General features: G+C 34.0%; 2 protein-coding genes across 2 annotated transcripts; one reads left to right on the forward strand and one right to left on the reverse strand.

Annotated features, from left to right (window-relative positions):
• Positions 1–3,693: 3,693 nt before the first annotated feature.
• On the reverse strand, positions 3,694–10,616 carry LOC128160980 (inhibitor of nuclear factor kappa-B kinase subunit epsilon-like). Its single transcript, XM_052824256.1, has 7 exons — positions 10,521–10,616; positions 6,909–7,038; positions 6,105–6,174; positions 5,877–5,967; positions 5,465–5,622; positions 5,000–5,110; positions 3,694–3,913 (listed from the first exon to the last, which is right to left on the reverse strand). Exons 1-7 carry the CDS (start codon positions 10,614–10,616, stop codon positions 3,886–3,888), a joined length of 684 nt encoding a protein of 227 aa, XP_052680216.1. The 3' UTR covers positions 3,694–3,885.
• A 2,590-nt stretch (positions 10,617–13,206) lies between these two features.
• On the forward strand, positions 13,207–15,396 carry LOC128160981 (uncharacterized). Its single transcript, XM_052824257.1, has 7 exons — positions 13,207–13,581; positions 13,704–13,763; positions 14,004–14,087; positions 14,225–14,275; positions 14,394–14,456; positions 14,734–14,811; positions 15,334–15,396. Exons 1-7 carry the CDS (start codon positions 13,207–13,209, stop codon positions 15,394–15,396), a joined length of 774 nt encoding a protein of 257 aa, XP_052680217.1.
• Positions 15,397–18,756: the final 3,360 nt, after the last annotated feature.

The raw sequence follows: 18,756 nt of genomic DNA on the forward strand, positions 1-18,756 counted from the left end.
CTTATCTTAACTCGTACAGACGAGTACGAGGATAAGGGGGCGGGCTGGTTTTAATCAGACTGGGGTACGAGGTCCTTTAATTTTAATCTGAATTCATCAAACGAACCTCATTCTGACTTGTTGTTCTCCCTTTTTGTGATTCATCAGTAATCGATATAATAAGTAAAGCTAATAAGTTTGTTAACCAAGTGTAAGTAATATATTATAATTTTTAAAAATGCGGAAAAAAGATACAGTGCTATGAGAATCTATCAAATTATTGTTTTGTTTATGCAAGTCAAATACCATCTGTAAATATAAATAAAGGTGCATGTACATGTAAAATGTATACTAGTATCTTTGCAAATTAATAACATGAAATACCATAGACATGTATAATAGCTGCACATACACATGCACATTAGTGCGAAGACGTCTGAAAATGCATTATTTATATATAAATATATTTATGATAATTATAACTAATGTCATTAAGAAAATTGGCCGGAGAAAAAAATATTATATAATATTTTAAACAGAATGCAGATATTTGAAATTATAGTGTATTATTAGATATGAACTACTGCTCTGTATGACCAATATGTTTATACAAGAAGATCATGGCTACTTTGAACATTCCCCATAATGTATAATGTATAAGCACGTATGTAATAATTTTGAAGTACAAGAATACTTAACAAAACCAATACGAACTGTATATGCACATTTTATAAGTATATACCGTTTATCTTCTCATCAACTTGAGATTGAGCGTGATGTATTGTGAACTCAAGACCTGCATGCGGAACCAAATTTCTTACAGTGAGCGCTAACCAATCGGTCATTTAGACATCTGGTACAAAAAAACAGCAACCTAGCGCGCTTGTCGCTCATGCACCTTACTTTGAGATGGACGTAAAATACAAATAAGCAAATGAACATTTCCACTACATAATTCCATGAACGAATTTCATATTATTAATAATAATTTTTTGTTTATCAAATGGATATACAGTTATTTGAAATTTTGTAAACATTCCCATCACACGGCTTTTCCGAACGGGGAGGGCGTTGTCGCATTCGGAGCAGAAGTAACTTGCCACAAAAAGGTAAGGTCTTTAACTTTCTTTCAAATTCTATATAGATAGCTAATGAAATTCAAACGTTTTCATAAACATCTTCCAAAGGCGAGAGTTTCTGATCCTCTTTGCTCTACAGAAATCTTTGACGTGGGAAGATGTATCCTAAAGGGATTAAATGTATTAGATCTACAAGCTTTTTTTAAAATCGTACATTGTTTTAACAAAATTCTGGTAAGTCAAGAATTTTTCCGTTGTTTGTGTTTAAACATAACTGAATTCCATTCAAGCCTTTTTAATTCAATAAAATTTTAAAATAAAGACTAGAATAAAGGAGAAATTAAAGAATTTTGATTTTGACAGATTTGTATATTTTTTTAAAAAATTGCGATGAACGCTCACGTGCACACTTATTGCTACTTGTAAAATTATTTGTTTACCAAAAAAAAAAAAAAACAAAAACAAAAACGCACGGGGATCGTGACTAAAATGGATTCTTACAACATGATCCACGCATTTTCCTTACCAGGAGGGTGCGCATCCCCCCTTTAAATCTTGTAATCTTGTAGTAGGCCTGTACATGTAAAATATGTTCGACTCATTCATTATGTATATCTCTGCCAAAAAAGGCCTTACCCCCCCCCCCCCCCCCGAGTTACAGGTTCCGATCCACATGTGTGTATTGCAGTGCATCCCGTAAATAAATTTCGCGCCATTTTAAATTTAATTTTGCTTTTCATTAGAGGGAAATAAGAAGTTTCGGTCGGTAGGATGCATCGAAGAAAGAAGGGGCATCATTTTGCCGGGTGATTAATAAAAAATCAGCATTGAACAGCATCTTGCAAATAACATTCATCTCTTATGTTAGGCTTTTAAATTTTACCGTATATACTTAGAGTAGGGACGTATAACAGTTATACGTCCCTGAATCGAGTAATTTTGATGCACCATCTGAACGGTGAGTTCTACGTAAATTTCTCTTAACTGCTTAATGTTAGATTCATCCTATATTGTACGCACATGTATTAGGGCCTATAGGGTAAAAGGACACTTCGTCTTAATCTTGAATTAATAGAAAGCTGGTTTATTTGAAATGCGATTTCTCGGGTAATTAACAAGAAAACATGGGCGGTACCTCGGTGTTTTTAATTGATGAACGATGTGACTTCTCATACAATATTGGCTGGGTTTCTCATTAACCACCCAATAATATTATGCAATCTAATCATTAATGAGTTTTAGATTTGACATATTTTAAGGAAAAGAAACACTATTTCAATTTTTTTTTTTAAACTAAGTTGTTTTTTTTTTTACATTTATCAGGGAGGTATACATTGTTATACATGTATATGTCTCTGTATTTGTTTATATATTTTTTATGAGTACCTGTATTATGTAGTGATATATCTCAAACTCAACAAAGTTTATCATGCCGGCAAACTTGCAAATAAATTGCTGCTCAATTGTAATTGGATGAACAGGTTAATTTGATGAGGCATGCACATTTGATCGAAGAATATAGTATAAATTTATGAAAATCATGGTACAAAAATGTAGTTCTGTATTATAATAATTATTTATATATCTGTATAATCATTACAGGATAAATTATAATGTTTTCATAAATAAGCTGATCAAACAGAGTTTTATCTTAATTTTGTTATTCCAGTTCAGCTGGAAGTCACAGCAACTCCATTGGCAAAGCGAACGGAACAAAAGGTCAGTTCTGGTCTCCGCAGGAGTCCTAATCGGCTCATTCAGCTGTCAATCAAAATGAAGAGGGTGGAGACAATCGACAGGTACTGCATGGAGATGAGAACTCAAATGTGGAGGGAGAGGCTCACTTAAAGGATGTGTTGTCGAGTCTCTCTAGGTCAGTGTTATACTCAGGGTGGCTACAATAACTACGCCAAGGCTTACTCCATGTATAAAGTTTGGTATTTTATTGACTAAGTATAACAATTTCAATTTCCTCACTCAAGTTACTATCAGAATATTACTCAAAATGTACTCCTATCTCATCTTGGTTATTATCGAATGATGAGAGTTTAGTTTGGTATTTTATTGACATATTCTAGGTATAACAATTTCAATTTACTAATATAAGTTATAGAATATTACTCAAAATGTATTTCTATCTCATCTTGGTTATTGTTGTATGATTACAAGTGTCTCGCTTCGAATTCTCTTTCTTCCTGTTGGTCACTAGGCCAAAAAAGCACTTAACATTTAAAAATGCATAACTTTACTAAAATAAAAAAAATCTTTGCTGACATATTTATACATTAACAACAAACTTGTTGACAAACTGATCATGCTGCAAGACAAAAATCAGTTCCAGCAGTGTCTTGATGATTTACTCAACAACCCTAACGCTGACGTTGCCTGACTGATGGCTTTGAGAATCATTGCAGTGGAGAGAGACGCACGGTAGTCCTCATCACGCGATGAACTGTCCTCACTCTCAAATTTATGATTCAATTCAGCAAAAAAAAAGCAACCAAATTGTTTTTATACTTGGTGTTTTAGTCAGATTTAGAATATGACAAAAGATAGGTTTAAAGTGAACTGAAGCTAAAAGAAAGTTTAATGTTTAATATAACATTGTCTTCAAATTTGAACACATTACCATTAATTAGGTTGACTTTAGAGTCCACTGGTATCCTTGTAGTAGCGAGGTCCCCTCTCTGAGAGGTAACACCACAATAGGCATCTCCGCTGAGATTACTGGGTAGGACCTCACTGGCTCCTCCAGAGAAACAGACTCCTTGAGGTCCTGGTTGTGAAACATGAAGCATTGTGATTTGATGTGGGTGTAGGTCTGCTCCTAATCGCACCTCAGTAACTCAGAAAACCTTTAAAATACAATATTTATCATTCTGTTAAATTGATTTATGACTAAGCTAAACACACTTGGGTTTTATTTCTACATTAACTTCTATACATGGTTCAATAAATACATATTGGAATTACATATATGATAATTGGTGTACTGTTGTTTATACTTTACAGAAAACTAAAAATGTTGACAATGATAATACAAGAGCATTTACAGTAACTGTAGTTCATTCTAATACTGGAAAATTATGATTTTACATCACAAACTCTGATCATGAGATCAATATGTTCAGCTTCACTTTTGTCTACACTAGTAAACTTTTAATAACAGTCATCAAAAGTCCACTTCCAATGCATGTGGCATTCCAGCAGACGAACCAACAACTCGGTCAATGTATCTCTGAGGTATCTGTGTGTGGATGAAATTATACACTGTTCATAGATGAAATTAAACACTGTTTGTGGATGAAATCAAACATGGTTTGAGGCTGATCAGCACATGTACTGTTTTCATTGTCTTCAATTCTACTTACTAGTACTGTATACAGGGAAATATTCGCCCTGGTCCGTTTTATTTTCGCCCCATTTGCCATAGTTGTCAGTGGGCAAATTCAAGACACGGCAAATTCTAATGTCTCCAATATATCTCTTCAAACACAAGTGTGTCTGGGCGAGACAGAGACGGAGAGAAATTGTTAATTGCAGGACATAGTGAAGAACGGTGAAAATTACACGGGGCGAAAAAAATAACACTGTATACAGTACTTGAGTCTTAATTAAAATTGTTTGACCCTAGGTTTGACAGGTGATGTTGAGATTTTTACTTGATACCTAACTAAATCTAGCTGTGAGTTATAACATGCATTTTGATTGGATAAAGCAAGTTACTCTTTATAACTTTAAATCACTCGACAATGCATGATCAGTCAAACACGTTATGACCTCTTATGCAGATCTTCAGAAAATAACATGAACAATGAGTGATTTTATTTGATCCCCATAATCACTCTAGCAAGGGAAGAATACATGTGCATGTACATATTAAAAAAAAAAGTGTCATGCTCTCATACAAATTCTATATAATAATTTAAAATTTCGCTTACTTTGATAGCCTGCAGGTTTTGGGTAACTCTTTAGACCAAATGATATCTCCAGTGGCAGATGTCTGTTCAACAGATATCACTCCAGATTCTTTATGAGATATCATTTGAAACCTGGAAATTGACAGAAAAAAATTTAAATCATTGACTGTAGATATTGATCTAAAACAATCATGGCTTTCTTAGCAAAAGCCTTGGAGATGTCTAATGATAGTTTTCGTGGTGGACATTGTATAATGTGAAAGTGATAGCTAGGGTAGAGGTATTTTGCAGTAGTCACTCTAAGATGTGGTGTGCATGGTAAGGGGCTGGAAGTGGGGTATATTTTCTTGGTAGTTACTAAAGGTGTTAGTGGGGGTTAAAGTATTTTTCTATTGGTGGTCACTCTATACGGTGTGGGGGTGGTGGAGTGGGGGTATTCTTTATGGTAATCACTGTATAGGAGGGATTGATGGTATTACAGCTTACATGGTATGTTTGTCCCCGCTCCCATGAAACGGCTGAAATGGAACCTTCCCAGTGGCGGTGTGATAGAGTGTGGCTCCCAGACTCCACAAGTCTACAGAGATGTCAAACTCCTGCGGTCTGTGGCGTTCAATGAAGGCCGCCTTGAAGATGTTCGGATGCTGAAATTTTTAATTATTTATCCTTCAATACTGCATCTATAATACTAATAAAGAAAATGACCAGAAGGCATGCATTGATGTACAAGTGTTTGTTTATTGTAGACACTTTTAAGTGATGGTTCCAATTATTGCTTGTTGTTGTTTATAAGGTACTTATAAAGAGTACAAGAAAATGGATTTCAAGTGAAAATTGCAGTTTAATTTTTTAGATAAAAAATTTAGAGAACTCTGTCATCAATATAAAATGTATTTACCAAGTATTCTTCTGTACCGACTAAAGACTGGAAGAAATCTCCATCCTTGAGAGGTTTAGTTGTCCCAAAGTCAGAGATATTGTAGACATAACTGTTTGTAAAAAAATAATATGAAAATCTTCATACTCTTATTCTAGCATCACCATCAAATAAATTGGAGAGCCATATTTTTGGAATATTTTGTATGATACCTGCCGTCCGTAATCTGCTATGCACACTGTCACTCACACTAAGATGTTTCCGGGTTTTATATCGCGATGGGAGAATCCATTTTGACGAAGGTGCTTCATGCTAGACACTGCAAAAATTTCAAATTTCAACTGATTTTTTACAAAATTATACTGTTATAAGATTTGGAACCATGAAGCAGTTAATGAATACCTAATCGTTAACTTTTTTGGCCTAATGAACATATACATAAGACATAATACAAATTTTCATATCATTTTGAAATAAAATATATGCAATTTTCAGTGCCATATCTTTGATACAATTATCTAGAAAGCTAAAATCAAACACAGATTACTAAATCCTACTCAATATTGATATAGTTTGATACTTGATATCTTTTTTAATTATCCCTCATGATTTTTGTAACACCTCAATCCAGGGTTGTTTCTAAAAATTGAAGTAGAAGAAAGAAATAAAAAAGTAGAAGGGGGTCTGGGGGTCTTGCTTATAGATACATTGTGTTTGAAATGCAATAATAGCCGGATAATTAAGGCATGCATTATCGACGGGTGAATTCCCCCCCCCCCCCCCCACCCCCCTGTCTTAGAGACTACCCTGCCTCCATCCCTCCCTTGTGAAATATCTCATGTAAAAGCATTTCTGATCATAGCTATTACAGGGAGTATAGCTATTTTGCAACTGTTATTATTTTAATATAATACATTTCAATTCCAAAATATTTAGTACATAAACTTGTCCTCAACAAGAATATGAACTGTATAATTTTAAACTGCTTGTTTTACAATATTCCAAGTGCACTTACCAGTATATGTAAAGCAGATAATTTGACACCATACACACCTAAATGACTAAAGAATCTGAGGTACTCTTCCTCTGGGAGACCAAAGGCATTGCTGGGCTCCCTTAGGACCTCCAGCAGGTTCCCTTTCTCACACAGTTCCATCACTAGGATTGGTTTGGCACTTTCCTTCTGTTTTGGAAAAAAAAAACAATGAGTTTGATAAGGATGGGTCTTTGTTTTCAAACAACTAAATGATATTACTGTATAGAAGATCATAGTTACTTAGCGTGTGATGTGGTTTTGACAGTTGCATTTCTAAAGAAGAAACGACAGTGAATAGATTTGACTTTTAGAAGCAATGTTTACAATATTTTGATACAAACATTTACTTTCATCTATTGAGTTGACATCTATCTGCATCAATGAAATGAGAATCATATAGGATTTATCATGTCACATTTTTATTCTTATTAAATTCTATAATCACATCATGTGAAAAGCCACGTTAACTTGAATTTTCAACTGACATTTTTAACTGTTTGAGCATGAAATATAATGCAATGCTTTAAACACATTAATTGCAATAAAAGTGTGCAATATAAATTCACATTAAGTCCATCATAACAGTCTACTTGATCCAGTATATGCCCATGATATATTCTAAGAATACTTTAAGTATATTATATATATATATGTAGGCCCCTTATGTTAGGTACATGAGAATCAGAAGTAAAATGCGAAACCTGCGGCTGTGACTGTTGTTCTGACTTTACACAGTGAAATTGCAAGTTACAGACGGGAGGTAAAATAACACGAAAAGTAGGTGGATGGGACATTATAAACTATACACCAGTAAGTTTCTGACATGTGATAGTGCAACATGCATGCGGTACGGAAGGTCAACCCTCTGCAGGGATTTAGCTGGGGGAGGTCTAAAAAGCTGAAAAATTAGCAAAATATGAAAGGGTCAAAATCTCATAAAAACCAGTATGTAGAGAATTTTACAGGTTTTGAGTAGTAATTTTCTTCAGAAATTGGTGATTGGCCTTATAAAAAGTGAATTAAAGGTATTTGTGCTGAATGGGAACTGAGGAAATTCTAGTTATAGAGTTCCGAAGACATATTGCATCCCTTGGCTACAATGAATTGTATATAAAAAACTGTCCCCTGCCACCTTCAAGACTACATGGTATTTTTATATTTCTCTTTTATGTGTAATTTTGAGTAGATGTTGTACCATAAGTAATACATTTTGTGAAAATGGATAAACCGATGATTTTCTTGGCTATAGATGTCATGACATGATTTATTAGCTATAATATTCAAGGGGAGTAACTCCCTCTTAAATGTGTAGAATGACCACCACTAGAGTAAATTGGCTAAGAGAGTAGGTATTTCCTATCCTGATGACAATTAATAGGCTTAAATTAATTACTGAGATAAGAATAAATACTTTAAAACAGTTTTTATCAATTAAATCATTAAATTTATGAATTTGCAGTCATTTTGCTGTCTGATTTTATGAAATAACATTAATCCACATGACTTATATCACCCAATTTTTTTAAAACAGCATATTTTTATTTCAAATGAACTTTACATATGTAGACAAATGCAGTTATCAAAGTATACAATATGTCAAAAAACTCAGGTTTTTGCTCCTTCCTATCAAAAAATGGTATTTTAGATGTATTTACAGAATTGAAAAAGCCACCCCCTCTTTCCAATGGACTCCATTATCATTACATGTAGGATATGTAAATGTACATTTGACCTTGAAATAACATCTGCTATGATAATTACTCTTGAAATGAACAAAAAACAACATTTTTTTACCCTTTTATTGTATATATGGATCAAAAATGTAGAAAAACATGTAAAATTTGAACATTTTTTGTGGAATTCTCATCCGTCCCCAGGTACCCGGGTGTGTCTGAATTTCATTTTAGTTAAACGCACACATCACACTTGTAGGTCTTACTAATTTAGCAAAGTTATAAGGAGACTATAAACCAGAATATATAAGATATCCACTAAATATGATTATAGGCTTAGTTTTTCATGAAAACAAGAAATCACATGTAGGGCGACATGACTTTTTGTGAATAAAAATGCTACAAATCATCCATTTACCAAAATAGATCAATTTTAAATATCAGTGATGGTTGTTTTCAAATACGTGTAAGAAATGACTCAAGGAAACTGCCACAAGTTTCATAATATTTGGTTAAAGTGTTCAAACTAATGCTTCTTGTGAAAATCAAAAGATAGGGGGAGGGTTTACATGTAAAGGTATTTCTAAGTGATATGATGCTTTTATCATGATAATATCAAGCAGATGTATGTAGTATTGAATAAGGTTTCTTATTTAAGGAGGTTGAACAACAGTTGACCTCTAAAAGATTAGGTAAAGATGCTTTATGTATGGAGAGCCCTGTGAATCTGTGTTAAATAGAGGAAAGTGGAAATGGTGGGTTCACTTAAATGGCCATAATTTTCTTAAACCTCAATGGAATTGGCAAAATGTGATGTACTTTTTTTCAGAATAGCATAAGCATTTTAATTTTAAGACAAGATGACTTTTCAGAGAATGTTAGTGTTTGTTAAAGGTAGCAAGGGACAGTTTCGAATAAAGTACCCGTCAATATTTTTGTAAAATTGAGAGTTGCTGTACTTGAAGGCTTATAAGTGTTGCTAAAATTCATGAAATGATTTTTAATGATCATCATTAGTTATAGGGGTGTCTCATGTTGAAATTGATATGCAATATGTAGGCCCCTTATGTTAGGTACATGAGAATCAGAAGTAAAATGCGAAACCTGCGGCTGTGACTGTTGTTCTGACTTTACACAGTGAAATTGCAAGTTACAGACGGGAGGTAAAATAACACGAAAAGTAGGTGGATGGGACATTGTAAACTATACACCAGTAAGTTTCTGACATGTGATAGTGCAACATGCACGCGGTACGGAAGGTCAACCCTCTGCAGGGATTTAGCTGGGGGAGGTCTAAATAGCTGAAAAATCATGAAAAATTAGCAAAATATGAAAGGGTCAAAATCTCATAAAAACCAGTATGTAGAGAATTTTACAGGTTTTGAGTAGTAATTTTCTTCAGAAATTGGTGATTGGCCTTATAAAGAGTGAATTAAAGGTTTTTGTGCTGAATGGGAACTGAGGAAATTCTAGTTATAGAGTTCCGAAGACATGCATCCCTTGGCTACAATGAATTGTATAAAAAAAACTGTCCCCTGCCACCTATGCATATTCAATTGCCTACATGTACATGTACGTACGATTGTAAGAGCATAATACAAAGGTACATGCCTAATAGCTTATTTTTTAAAATTTCTGGCATGAGAAACTATCAAAGGCTTAATTTTGTTTGATTTATCTATACACTAAACCATGTGCATGTATACAGTGAGCGATTGCTTACATTGTCAATTAAATTGTATTTATTGTATTGTACAGTAGTACATACAATTCTAAAAAAAAAAAAGTATTCGTTGAAATAGTTGTACAGTTTATAAAAATTAAACAGTGAAGATGCATGTATTTATTCATTTAAAGATAACTGAACAAGGCTAGTATGTAATATGTCTTAAAAACAGAGTTTAACTTAAGTTTCAAGTGAAACTGAAAGTAGAAATATTTAATGTCTGCGTTTACCTTGTGTACACCTTTGTATACATCGCCAGTGGCGCCACGCCCGATACATTCGTCTGTTTCATACACATAATTCTCAGTGGCACGATATGTGCTCATTTTTAACAAAATATCGCCTACTTTGGAAAGTGTAACTCGTCCTCCATTTTTTCCCCTCAAAGATCTTCAAGGGAAACAACTCTCACATCAGTAATATAACAAATGAAAAATCCCCCGAACTTGCATGCGCGGATCTAGAGAGGGGATTGGGGGAGTGGGTACCCCTTTACTCTCTAGCAAAATCAGGCGTAGTGAATTCACATTGTAAATTACTTAATGAATGTATTTCTTGGACACCCCATTTTTATTAAAACATGGCATATAGTGACATATACGCATTGTACACAATGTTATACAATCATTACTGTTGTAAAGTCAAGGTTTTCAGCTATAACGCCTTCGTCAGCTAGATATCAACAGAATAGAGAAACACCGTGGACCTTTACCCTTGGTTGGCAATAACTAAAAAAGCTAAACTTTTACCAATATGATTTACATTCTAAATAGATGATTTTTTTTAAAAATTGAAATTAGAAAAAATATTTTCACTACCCCGTTTGAAAAATTCAAAGTACAACATAGTGAATTAACGTACATGTATATTCAAATATCGAAAAAAAACTCTGATATAGTTTACCCCCCCCCCCCCCCCCAAAAAAAAAAGTAAATAAAAAAAATATATAATGACCCCCTCTTGAAAAAATTATGTGATCTGTACATACACTTCTGTTTTATTTACCATGTGTACAGTGCGTTGAAGTCCTACGAACAATGGTGAAAACCTCTCTGAAAGGTACCTGCAATTTTTGCAGGTTGAAAAATCGTTTGATTTTATTCGAATCCAATTATACAACTCCTTCTACATAGGTTAAAAAGGGGGCGGGGAAAATCAATATTTAGGAAGGGGAATAATCGACAATAGGTACATGTTCATGTAAGAGTTACCGTCCTTGTAATTTTGAGACACGTGACGCATCACTAAGCAATGACGTCATAATAGGCATCTAGCTTATCGGTGATTCTTGTTCCATTTGCGGTAGGTATATTTCCTTTTTCTTTCACACACAAAAAATGTTTATTAATCTTTGAAGAAATTAAGAGTTAACTCAGTCTGATAATTTAATTCTTAACCAATTTATTATACTTAATTCATAATTGTAAGTGTATTTCATGGTGATATATCATCCTTTCAGTTTTATTTAATTGCTGTTGTTTTTTCTTTCTTACAATATTTAATAGAATAGAGATCAACAATTTCATCAGCAAAGTTGTGAAAGCTTCGGAATATTTTCTGAGCAGGCATGTATAACTATACAGTTTATATTATATTGAATATCTTCCAAAGATCCATAATTTCTAAAAATCATAATCAAATGTCATATATATCTCTATAATGTATTACAAGGAATAAAGTATTATTTATTAAAGTAGTCCGAGTATCGCACTACGTCATAATACGGATTTTACAATATTGGTTCGACTTCAACAAAGCGTTTTTGATACCCTGTATTGATTTTGCTCTACATCGCTGTTGTAAACAATGCCAATAATAAGCAATTAGAACGGTAATATATGTATTCTATGAGAGATAGAAATGATTAATGTTGAGAAACTCGATTCTGTTAAAGTAAAATGAAAAACGAAGTTTCTGATTAACCAGGATCTCAGGTATGCTTATATCTTCTTTGTTTTGACCCCCCCCCCCCCCCCCGGGCGAATTTTTCTTTTTCTTTTACTAAAACCGGTTTAAATTTAGAGACAGAAGCTATTTCGAATTTAATCAATCGTCAATTAATTAATGTTTAAATGATATCTAACATTGTTGACAGATCTAGGCAGAAAACTCTAGCAAAATGTGATTTTTACGGATTTTTTCGTCAGCTAGGGTCTACTTGGTTTAGAGCTTATAGCGTGAAAAGTAATCCGTCAACATATAATTTATTTTACCAAATCTTTTTTCTAAGATGTCAATCTATAGAATAAACACCATGAATTTAAGTTTGAGTCCATAAAATAGTAAAAAAAAAATTACCATACGCGATACTAGCATTGCATTCTTTGTATTCTATTTTGATACATTAGGTCCATAAAGCGTACTTACTTACAAAAAATTGCGCAAAATTATTGATGAGATATGGCTTAAATAAATATTTATACTCTATTTTCTATGTTCAGTTCTATTCCCCAAATTGGTAATTATTTTTAGGAAAAACGGACGTCTGGCAAATTTCATAATTGTCAATAATTTTCGCAAGGGGGTTCACCCGTCTGAGAGGTGATAACAAACAAACTAGCATGTAAACATACATATTTTCTTTTGTATATGTATTGCTAGAATGTATATTTATCATTTAAAGCTAAGCTTTTAATGATTGAGCCCATTTAGTGCCGAGTATAGGACTACCTTAATTGGTACAAATATCTTCGCATGAATACTTTCATACTTACGATAGTTATTAATTCTAATTAAATACGTGATACAAAATATACATGTATTACATACAATGTAATAAATTTATATAATATGAACAACTGCAACTAAACAATGCCGTGATTATTGCCGAATTCCGTGTCATTTCTATCCATGTCAATTTCAAATGCAATTTGTTTTATCAAAAAAACTTTTCATGAAATTTTGTTGACAGTAACAATGGAGATGAACAAAACCGTTGATGACCCACAGGGGTCCACAGAGGCCCTCAGCGAAACCTTGCCTCAGGAGACCCTGCCTACAGGGACCCAGGTCGAGCCCACAGAGGCACAACATGTGTCCATAGAGGCACATTCCATGCCCAAGGAGGCTCAGCACGTGCCCACAGAGGCACACCACGCACCTACAGAAGAGGGACGACACGTGCCCACAGAGGCCCAGCACATGTCCACAGGGGCACCTCACCTGTTCCAAGAGCTTAAAACCGAGTCCCTAGGGACACAGAACATGCCCCCGAAAATCAATACAGAGGCACCCGGACTTATGCAAACAGAAGCAGCCTGTGAACATGTAGAGAACGATTCCAAACCCAAGGTAATTATAAAGATATCGTTTTGTTGAATTGTCAATTATTGTTACCTGGAATTATTGCATTTTTTATATTATTGTTTTTTTTACTCTATTTACTTAAATTCTGATTTGATAAATTTCAACAGACCTGTGATTTGGAGATACCGGGTCCCTCGTTTACATCGACCATACGGAGAGAATCACTGGTATGCATGACTAAATGTTACTAGATTCAAAAATAATTGTGTTGGGTGGTTGTTACACTGAACCCGCAATTTTGCAAAAATGCAGACTGTTTATTTTAAAGGGCATTTTGCTGGGCTTTTATGCTGAGAGAGAGAAAGAGAGAGAGAGAGAGAGAGAGAGAGAGAGAGAGAGAGAGAGAGAGAGAGAGAGAGAGAGAGGTGTTAAGCTCTTCTGGAAAAGTGCTTCTGTTTTTCTTTTAGGCTAATAAATGTTCGATGATATCAATGATGTTGCAACATGATAACGACGACAGTGATGACGACGAGGAAGAACTGGACCAGGCGGTATGGTCATGATTAATTGTAATCAGATCAATTATATTTTTATCATGTCACTGGTTCAATTTTTCGATTTTGTAAACATTCTCTGCAATCCATAAACAAATTTAAACATTTAATAATTCATATCACGTGTTTTACAGGCCCTGTCTAGACTTTGTGCAGTATCGGGTGAAATAATTTTAAGAGAAGAGGTACTTAATAAAAAGTTGGCCACCTTTTGTTGAAATTTATCCAAAATACAGATAAATCTAGTAAAATTGTTTTAATATTAAATATCTATATATTTCTATGTATACATGTTCTCTCTAGGCACGAGCATTGTCAGAGCTGACAATCAGAACAGTTCTGGCTGAGGAGAGAATAATCCTAGAGGTGAATATAGTAATATACGTACATGCGTACATGTATATAAACCGATAATATATCTGAGATGAATGTCTCGTTGTAAATTTCGAATTTACCAGTTAGGAGTAAATACAATTAATTATTAATATGTTAATTTTGTATTTCCTTTCACCATGTAAACTTAAAATATATACAACATGATAGTATAAATACTCAATGAATCGATAAATACCGATGCGTAGTTATTCTATGAACCATTTTGTTGAAGAATATTTGTTTATATAACTTTTATATCGGTTTTAAGGCAAGAAGGATGTCCAAGATGGCGATACAGTCTGCCTACTCAGCGGCCGTGGTTACTACACTAAGGTCCTCAAAGAAGGTGAGAAGGAAATTAAACTCGACACAGGAATAATTATTCTAACATTTAATATAAATCAAAGGCACTACATGTACATCTCTACAGTAAACGCCAAAACACGAAAGAAAATTAATTAGTTTTTGACTTTTATCCACATGGTATAAGATATAATTTAGCTGCAAGTCTGTAGCTCCCGGTCTGACAAAAAATGAATTTGGATAGTTTCCCAGGTCGTCCATCCGATATTTTTTCAGACAGGGAGCTACAGACCGACATGCATCTCTTGTTATTTTAATAGCTACATGTATGCACGGAATTGTGAAATGATTTGCCGTTCATCGATATCTATACATGTGTATTATATGGCCGCATAGATTTGCATAGTAATAAATTAAATTGCTACATATAGAATCAATAACTCGCTAATACAATTCGTGCATGTTACGTTTTAGCTTCTCATAAAACGGTTTGCTGAAAATAAATTCTTAAAAGCTACATGTTCGTAAAACAATATCCCCATTATGTGTACGTTTTCTATTTCAGCCAAACATCTTCAGGCGACTTCTAGCTTGCTGTTTTGGGTGCTGCAGGAGGAGAAATTTATAAACTTTCAATTATTTGAATAAAAAAAATCAAACAACATTCATTGTTTTATTTCTATTACTAAAAACATTTCCTAACATAGAAGTCAAAATTCATGATACTTTCCAGTTGTCAGTTTTACATATTCATCTACAAATTAGTTAATATGGTCTCAATAGCCCAATTTTCACTGTAAACCAACGACATCTCTATTACACACAACACATATTTGCGATACTTGCGGATACCGTGAAATCGTTAAAATTCGCAGTCCAGGAACTAAATTTTCTTGGATTATCTTCTATTTACACATATCGCAGAATGAGTATGAGCCTCGTACAAAAGTTGTTTTCTGATAAGCAGGATCTCACTATCGCATGCAAGTAAGCCGAGAACTTCCATTGCCCTGTCCATTCAGCGACTGCAATGGGACAAAATTCTTGCTTGATTTCGGTGTGTTTTTATATTAGCGCTATAAATGTTTGATCTGTGAAATTGATTGCTTACATGTGTGTATTAGGTTCTAGCAAGATTTGTTCTAGCTTATTCAAAATATTCTTTTTCCCAGAAAGCTAACGGCAAGATCAAGCCGGATCATGCAGGTCCTAAAGAGTTGCGTAAAAGTGTTCACGAATATAAGATAATATTTAAATTGATTTGAATTTACTAGCTGCTATTGTCGAAAACATGGTTTTGTAATTTAATATGGGATGTTACACATATGTATTTTATCCCAGTCAATATTATATACTTTATTGATAACTAATATTTACATTTTCAAATGTCTAATTGTCTGTGGTAACATTACTAATCAATTTTGAAGCCTGCAACCCAATAATTTCGTAAAACATGAATGACACAAAATGAGGCCTAGGGTGTCTTATAGCACAACCGAAACACGGTATTGGCTGCACCGTGTAGTAATACTTCATAGCATATACAAATGAAAGAAAAATAGTGATTCTAAAATGTTTGACACTGTAGAAATCAGAAATAATATAAGTATAAGTAATAAAAAATCATTATTTGAATATTATGAGGCGATAATTTGGACGGGCGACTGGTAAAATCTATCATAAAGCATTTCATGCTTTATTGGATTTCACCACGCCCCGACCAAGATTATCACCTCATAATACTAAAAGAATGATTTCTTATTCCTTAAATCTATCAATTGACGGAATGAATCAAGCTATCTTTTGTAACCCCCCCCCCCCCCATTTTATTTTATAATCCAATATACTCCTCCAAGGGTAATTGGCTCTTTTTTGATAGCAATCCCTTTAAAATCATGATCAAGTTAAGTTCACAACATGTTCAATATCAGTTATCTAAACGTTAATTTAAACTGAAAATAAACGATTAATTTAAAGCAAACTCCAACCTGAACTTTTTTTTTAATATGCGGGGAGGGGGGGGGGGGGGGTGGATTGACATTAGATGTATTTTCCGTTAATTTTTAGATCATTTAAAATGAAAAAAAAAAAATCGTATATGACTTTTAAGGAATGTGTATGAAGAACGTTAGCTACCCAGGAGGTTTAAATTGGGTTGAGAGGTGTCCTGTGGAAAAGATATTCTTAATTTTTATAAACCATTTAACAGTTGTAAACGTCAATGATTGTACAAGGTTTTATTCCATGATATCGATGGCAATCATAAATTGAAACGGTATATTTGAGTGGTCCTTGAAAAGTACTCTTAACAATTTGATGTGTATTGCAACTATTATTTCGGATTGCCGAGTAACTGTATTTCGCAAAGACTGTGTAGTGTGCAGCAAAGAGTGCTAGGTTCCATTTGTCATCCAAAGCATACACAATGTCATGTCTAGGTGGCCGAGTGGTTGGCGCCTTGGCTGGCTCTCTGCAAGGAGATTGAATCTGCAGGTCTGGAGTTCAAAGGAACAGCTTATTCATCAAACGTAAACAACGCAAGCATAGGGAGCAAGAGTAATCAGTTCATATCTAGCAATACAAATTAATGTTACATATTAAATGCATTCTGACAATGTTTAAAACCGACAGGCGTTATAAATGATCTCTTTGCACCTGTCACTCTATGCTTTTTTACTTTCATTTTACCTTGAATACACGAACATTCACATATAAAACCCAAATATTCAATTTACTTGATTGTTGAAAATCATAAACTGTTAGTAACTTAATTTATAAGATAATAAAACTATTCGCAAATTGAACGTATTGTGAGTTACAGATATCACACTTCATATTATTTACATATGCATGTCTTTGCATGATCTAGTCGGATGCCAGGAGGTTTAAATCTAATTATACATGTTACTCTATCGCCTATTCGATATTTAGAGGTCGCGTCATCAAGCTAAACACATTGTCTATGACCAGGAAGTAAATTACACAAGTCTCGTATTCTCTCACTCTAATCTCAGGGCGTCTAATTGAAACATTGATACAGAATATTCGGTAAGTTACAACTGTAGATAATTTTGTCACAATCTTATCTCATGGCGGCAGAGCATTTGACATAATTATTCATAACCGTAATAAAGATGGGTAAGTCAACATAGATAATAATAAAATAATAAATGTTTGACGTCCTTATATAATGAACCGAAAGTAGTGAACATTTCATGCGCGGATCCAGAAAAATGTTCCTTCATTCCTTTCACATTTGTAAAGAAATGTGCCATTCTACATAACAGTTATTGGTGTAAACAAAGCTTAATCTGTCAAAATGTTTGTTTACAATTATTCGTATGACCTAATTTCCGTCTATACACTGTCTGTGTTTATGATTTATAGTTGATTTGTTAAGGGATTCATTAGCTACAATGTTTTAACCTTACAAAGTTTGATATACCGGTATTAAAATTTTCTGATTTCAGATGGCATTATCTGAATCCCCTGTACCACCTGACGCCCAGCATTATTTGGTGTGTGGCACTGAAGACTGTGAGAGGAACTGCCAGTTTTACTGCAATGACTGCCACCAACCAATGTGTGAACAATGCAGAGATGAACATCAGAAGAATAAGAAAACCAAGAACCATGAAGTGGTCCCTTATAAACAACGTAAACGACAAATTCCTGTAGAGAAATGCAAGATCCACCAAACAAAAGACATAGATCTTCTCTGTGAGGAATGCCAGATTCCCCTCTGTTCTAAATGCACAGCCACAAAAGAACACCGCGGCCATGTGTTTACCGATCTAGAAATTGTCTTTGCTGAAAAATGTTCGCTCTGCAACACAGAAATTGCCAAAATTCGAAGCTATTTCGAGCCAACCTGTCAAGATTTGAAAAAGGAAATTGCTGAAGATGTCACAGAAATAAAGAAGATAATAGAGGGTATAAGAACATCCATGAAGGCTGAAGCTGAGACTGTAAAAAAGCTGGTAGACAC

This window comes from Crassostrea angulata, chromosome 8 (assembly GCF_025612915.1).
Source record: "Crassostrea angulata isolate pt1a10 chromosome 8, ASM2561291v2, whole genome shotgun sequence".
Taxonomy (NCBI): domain Eukaryota; kingdom Metazoa; phylum Mollusca; class Bivalvia; order Ostreida; family Ostreidae; genus Magallana; species Magallana angulata.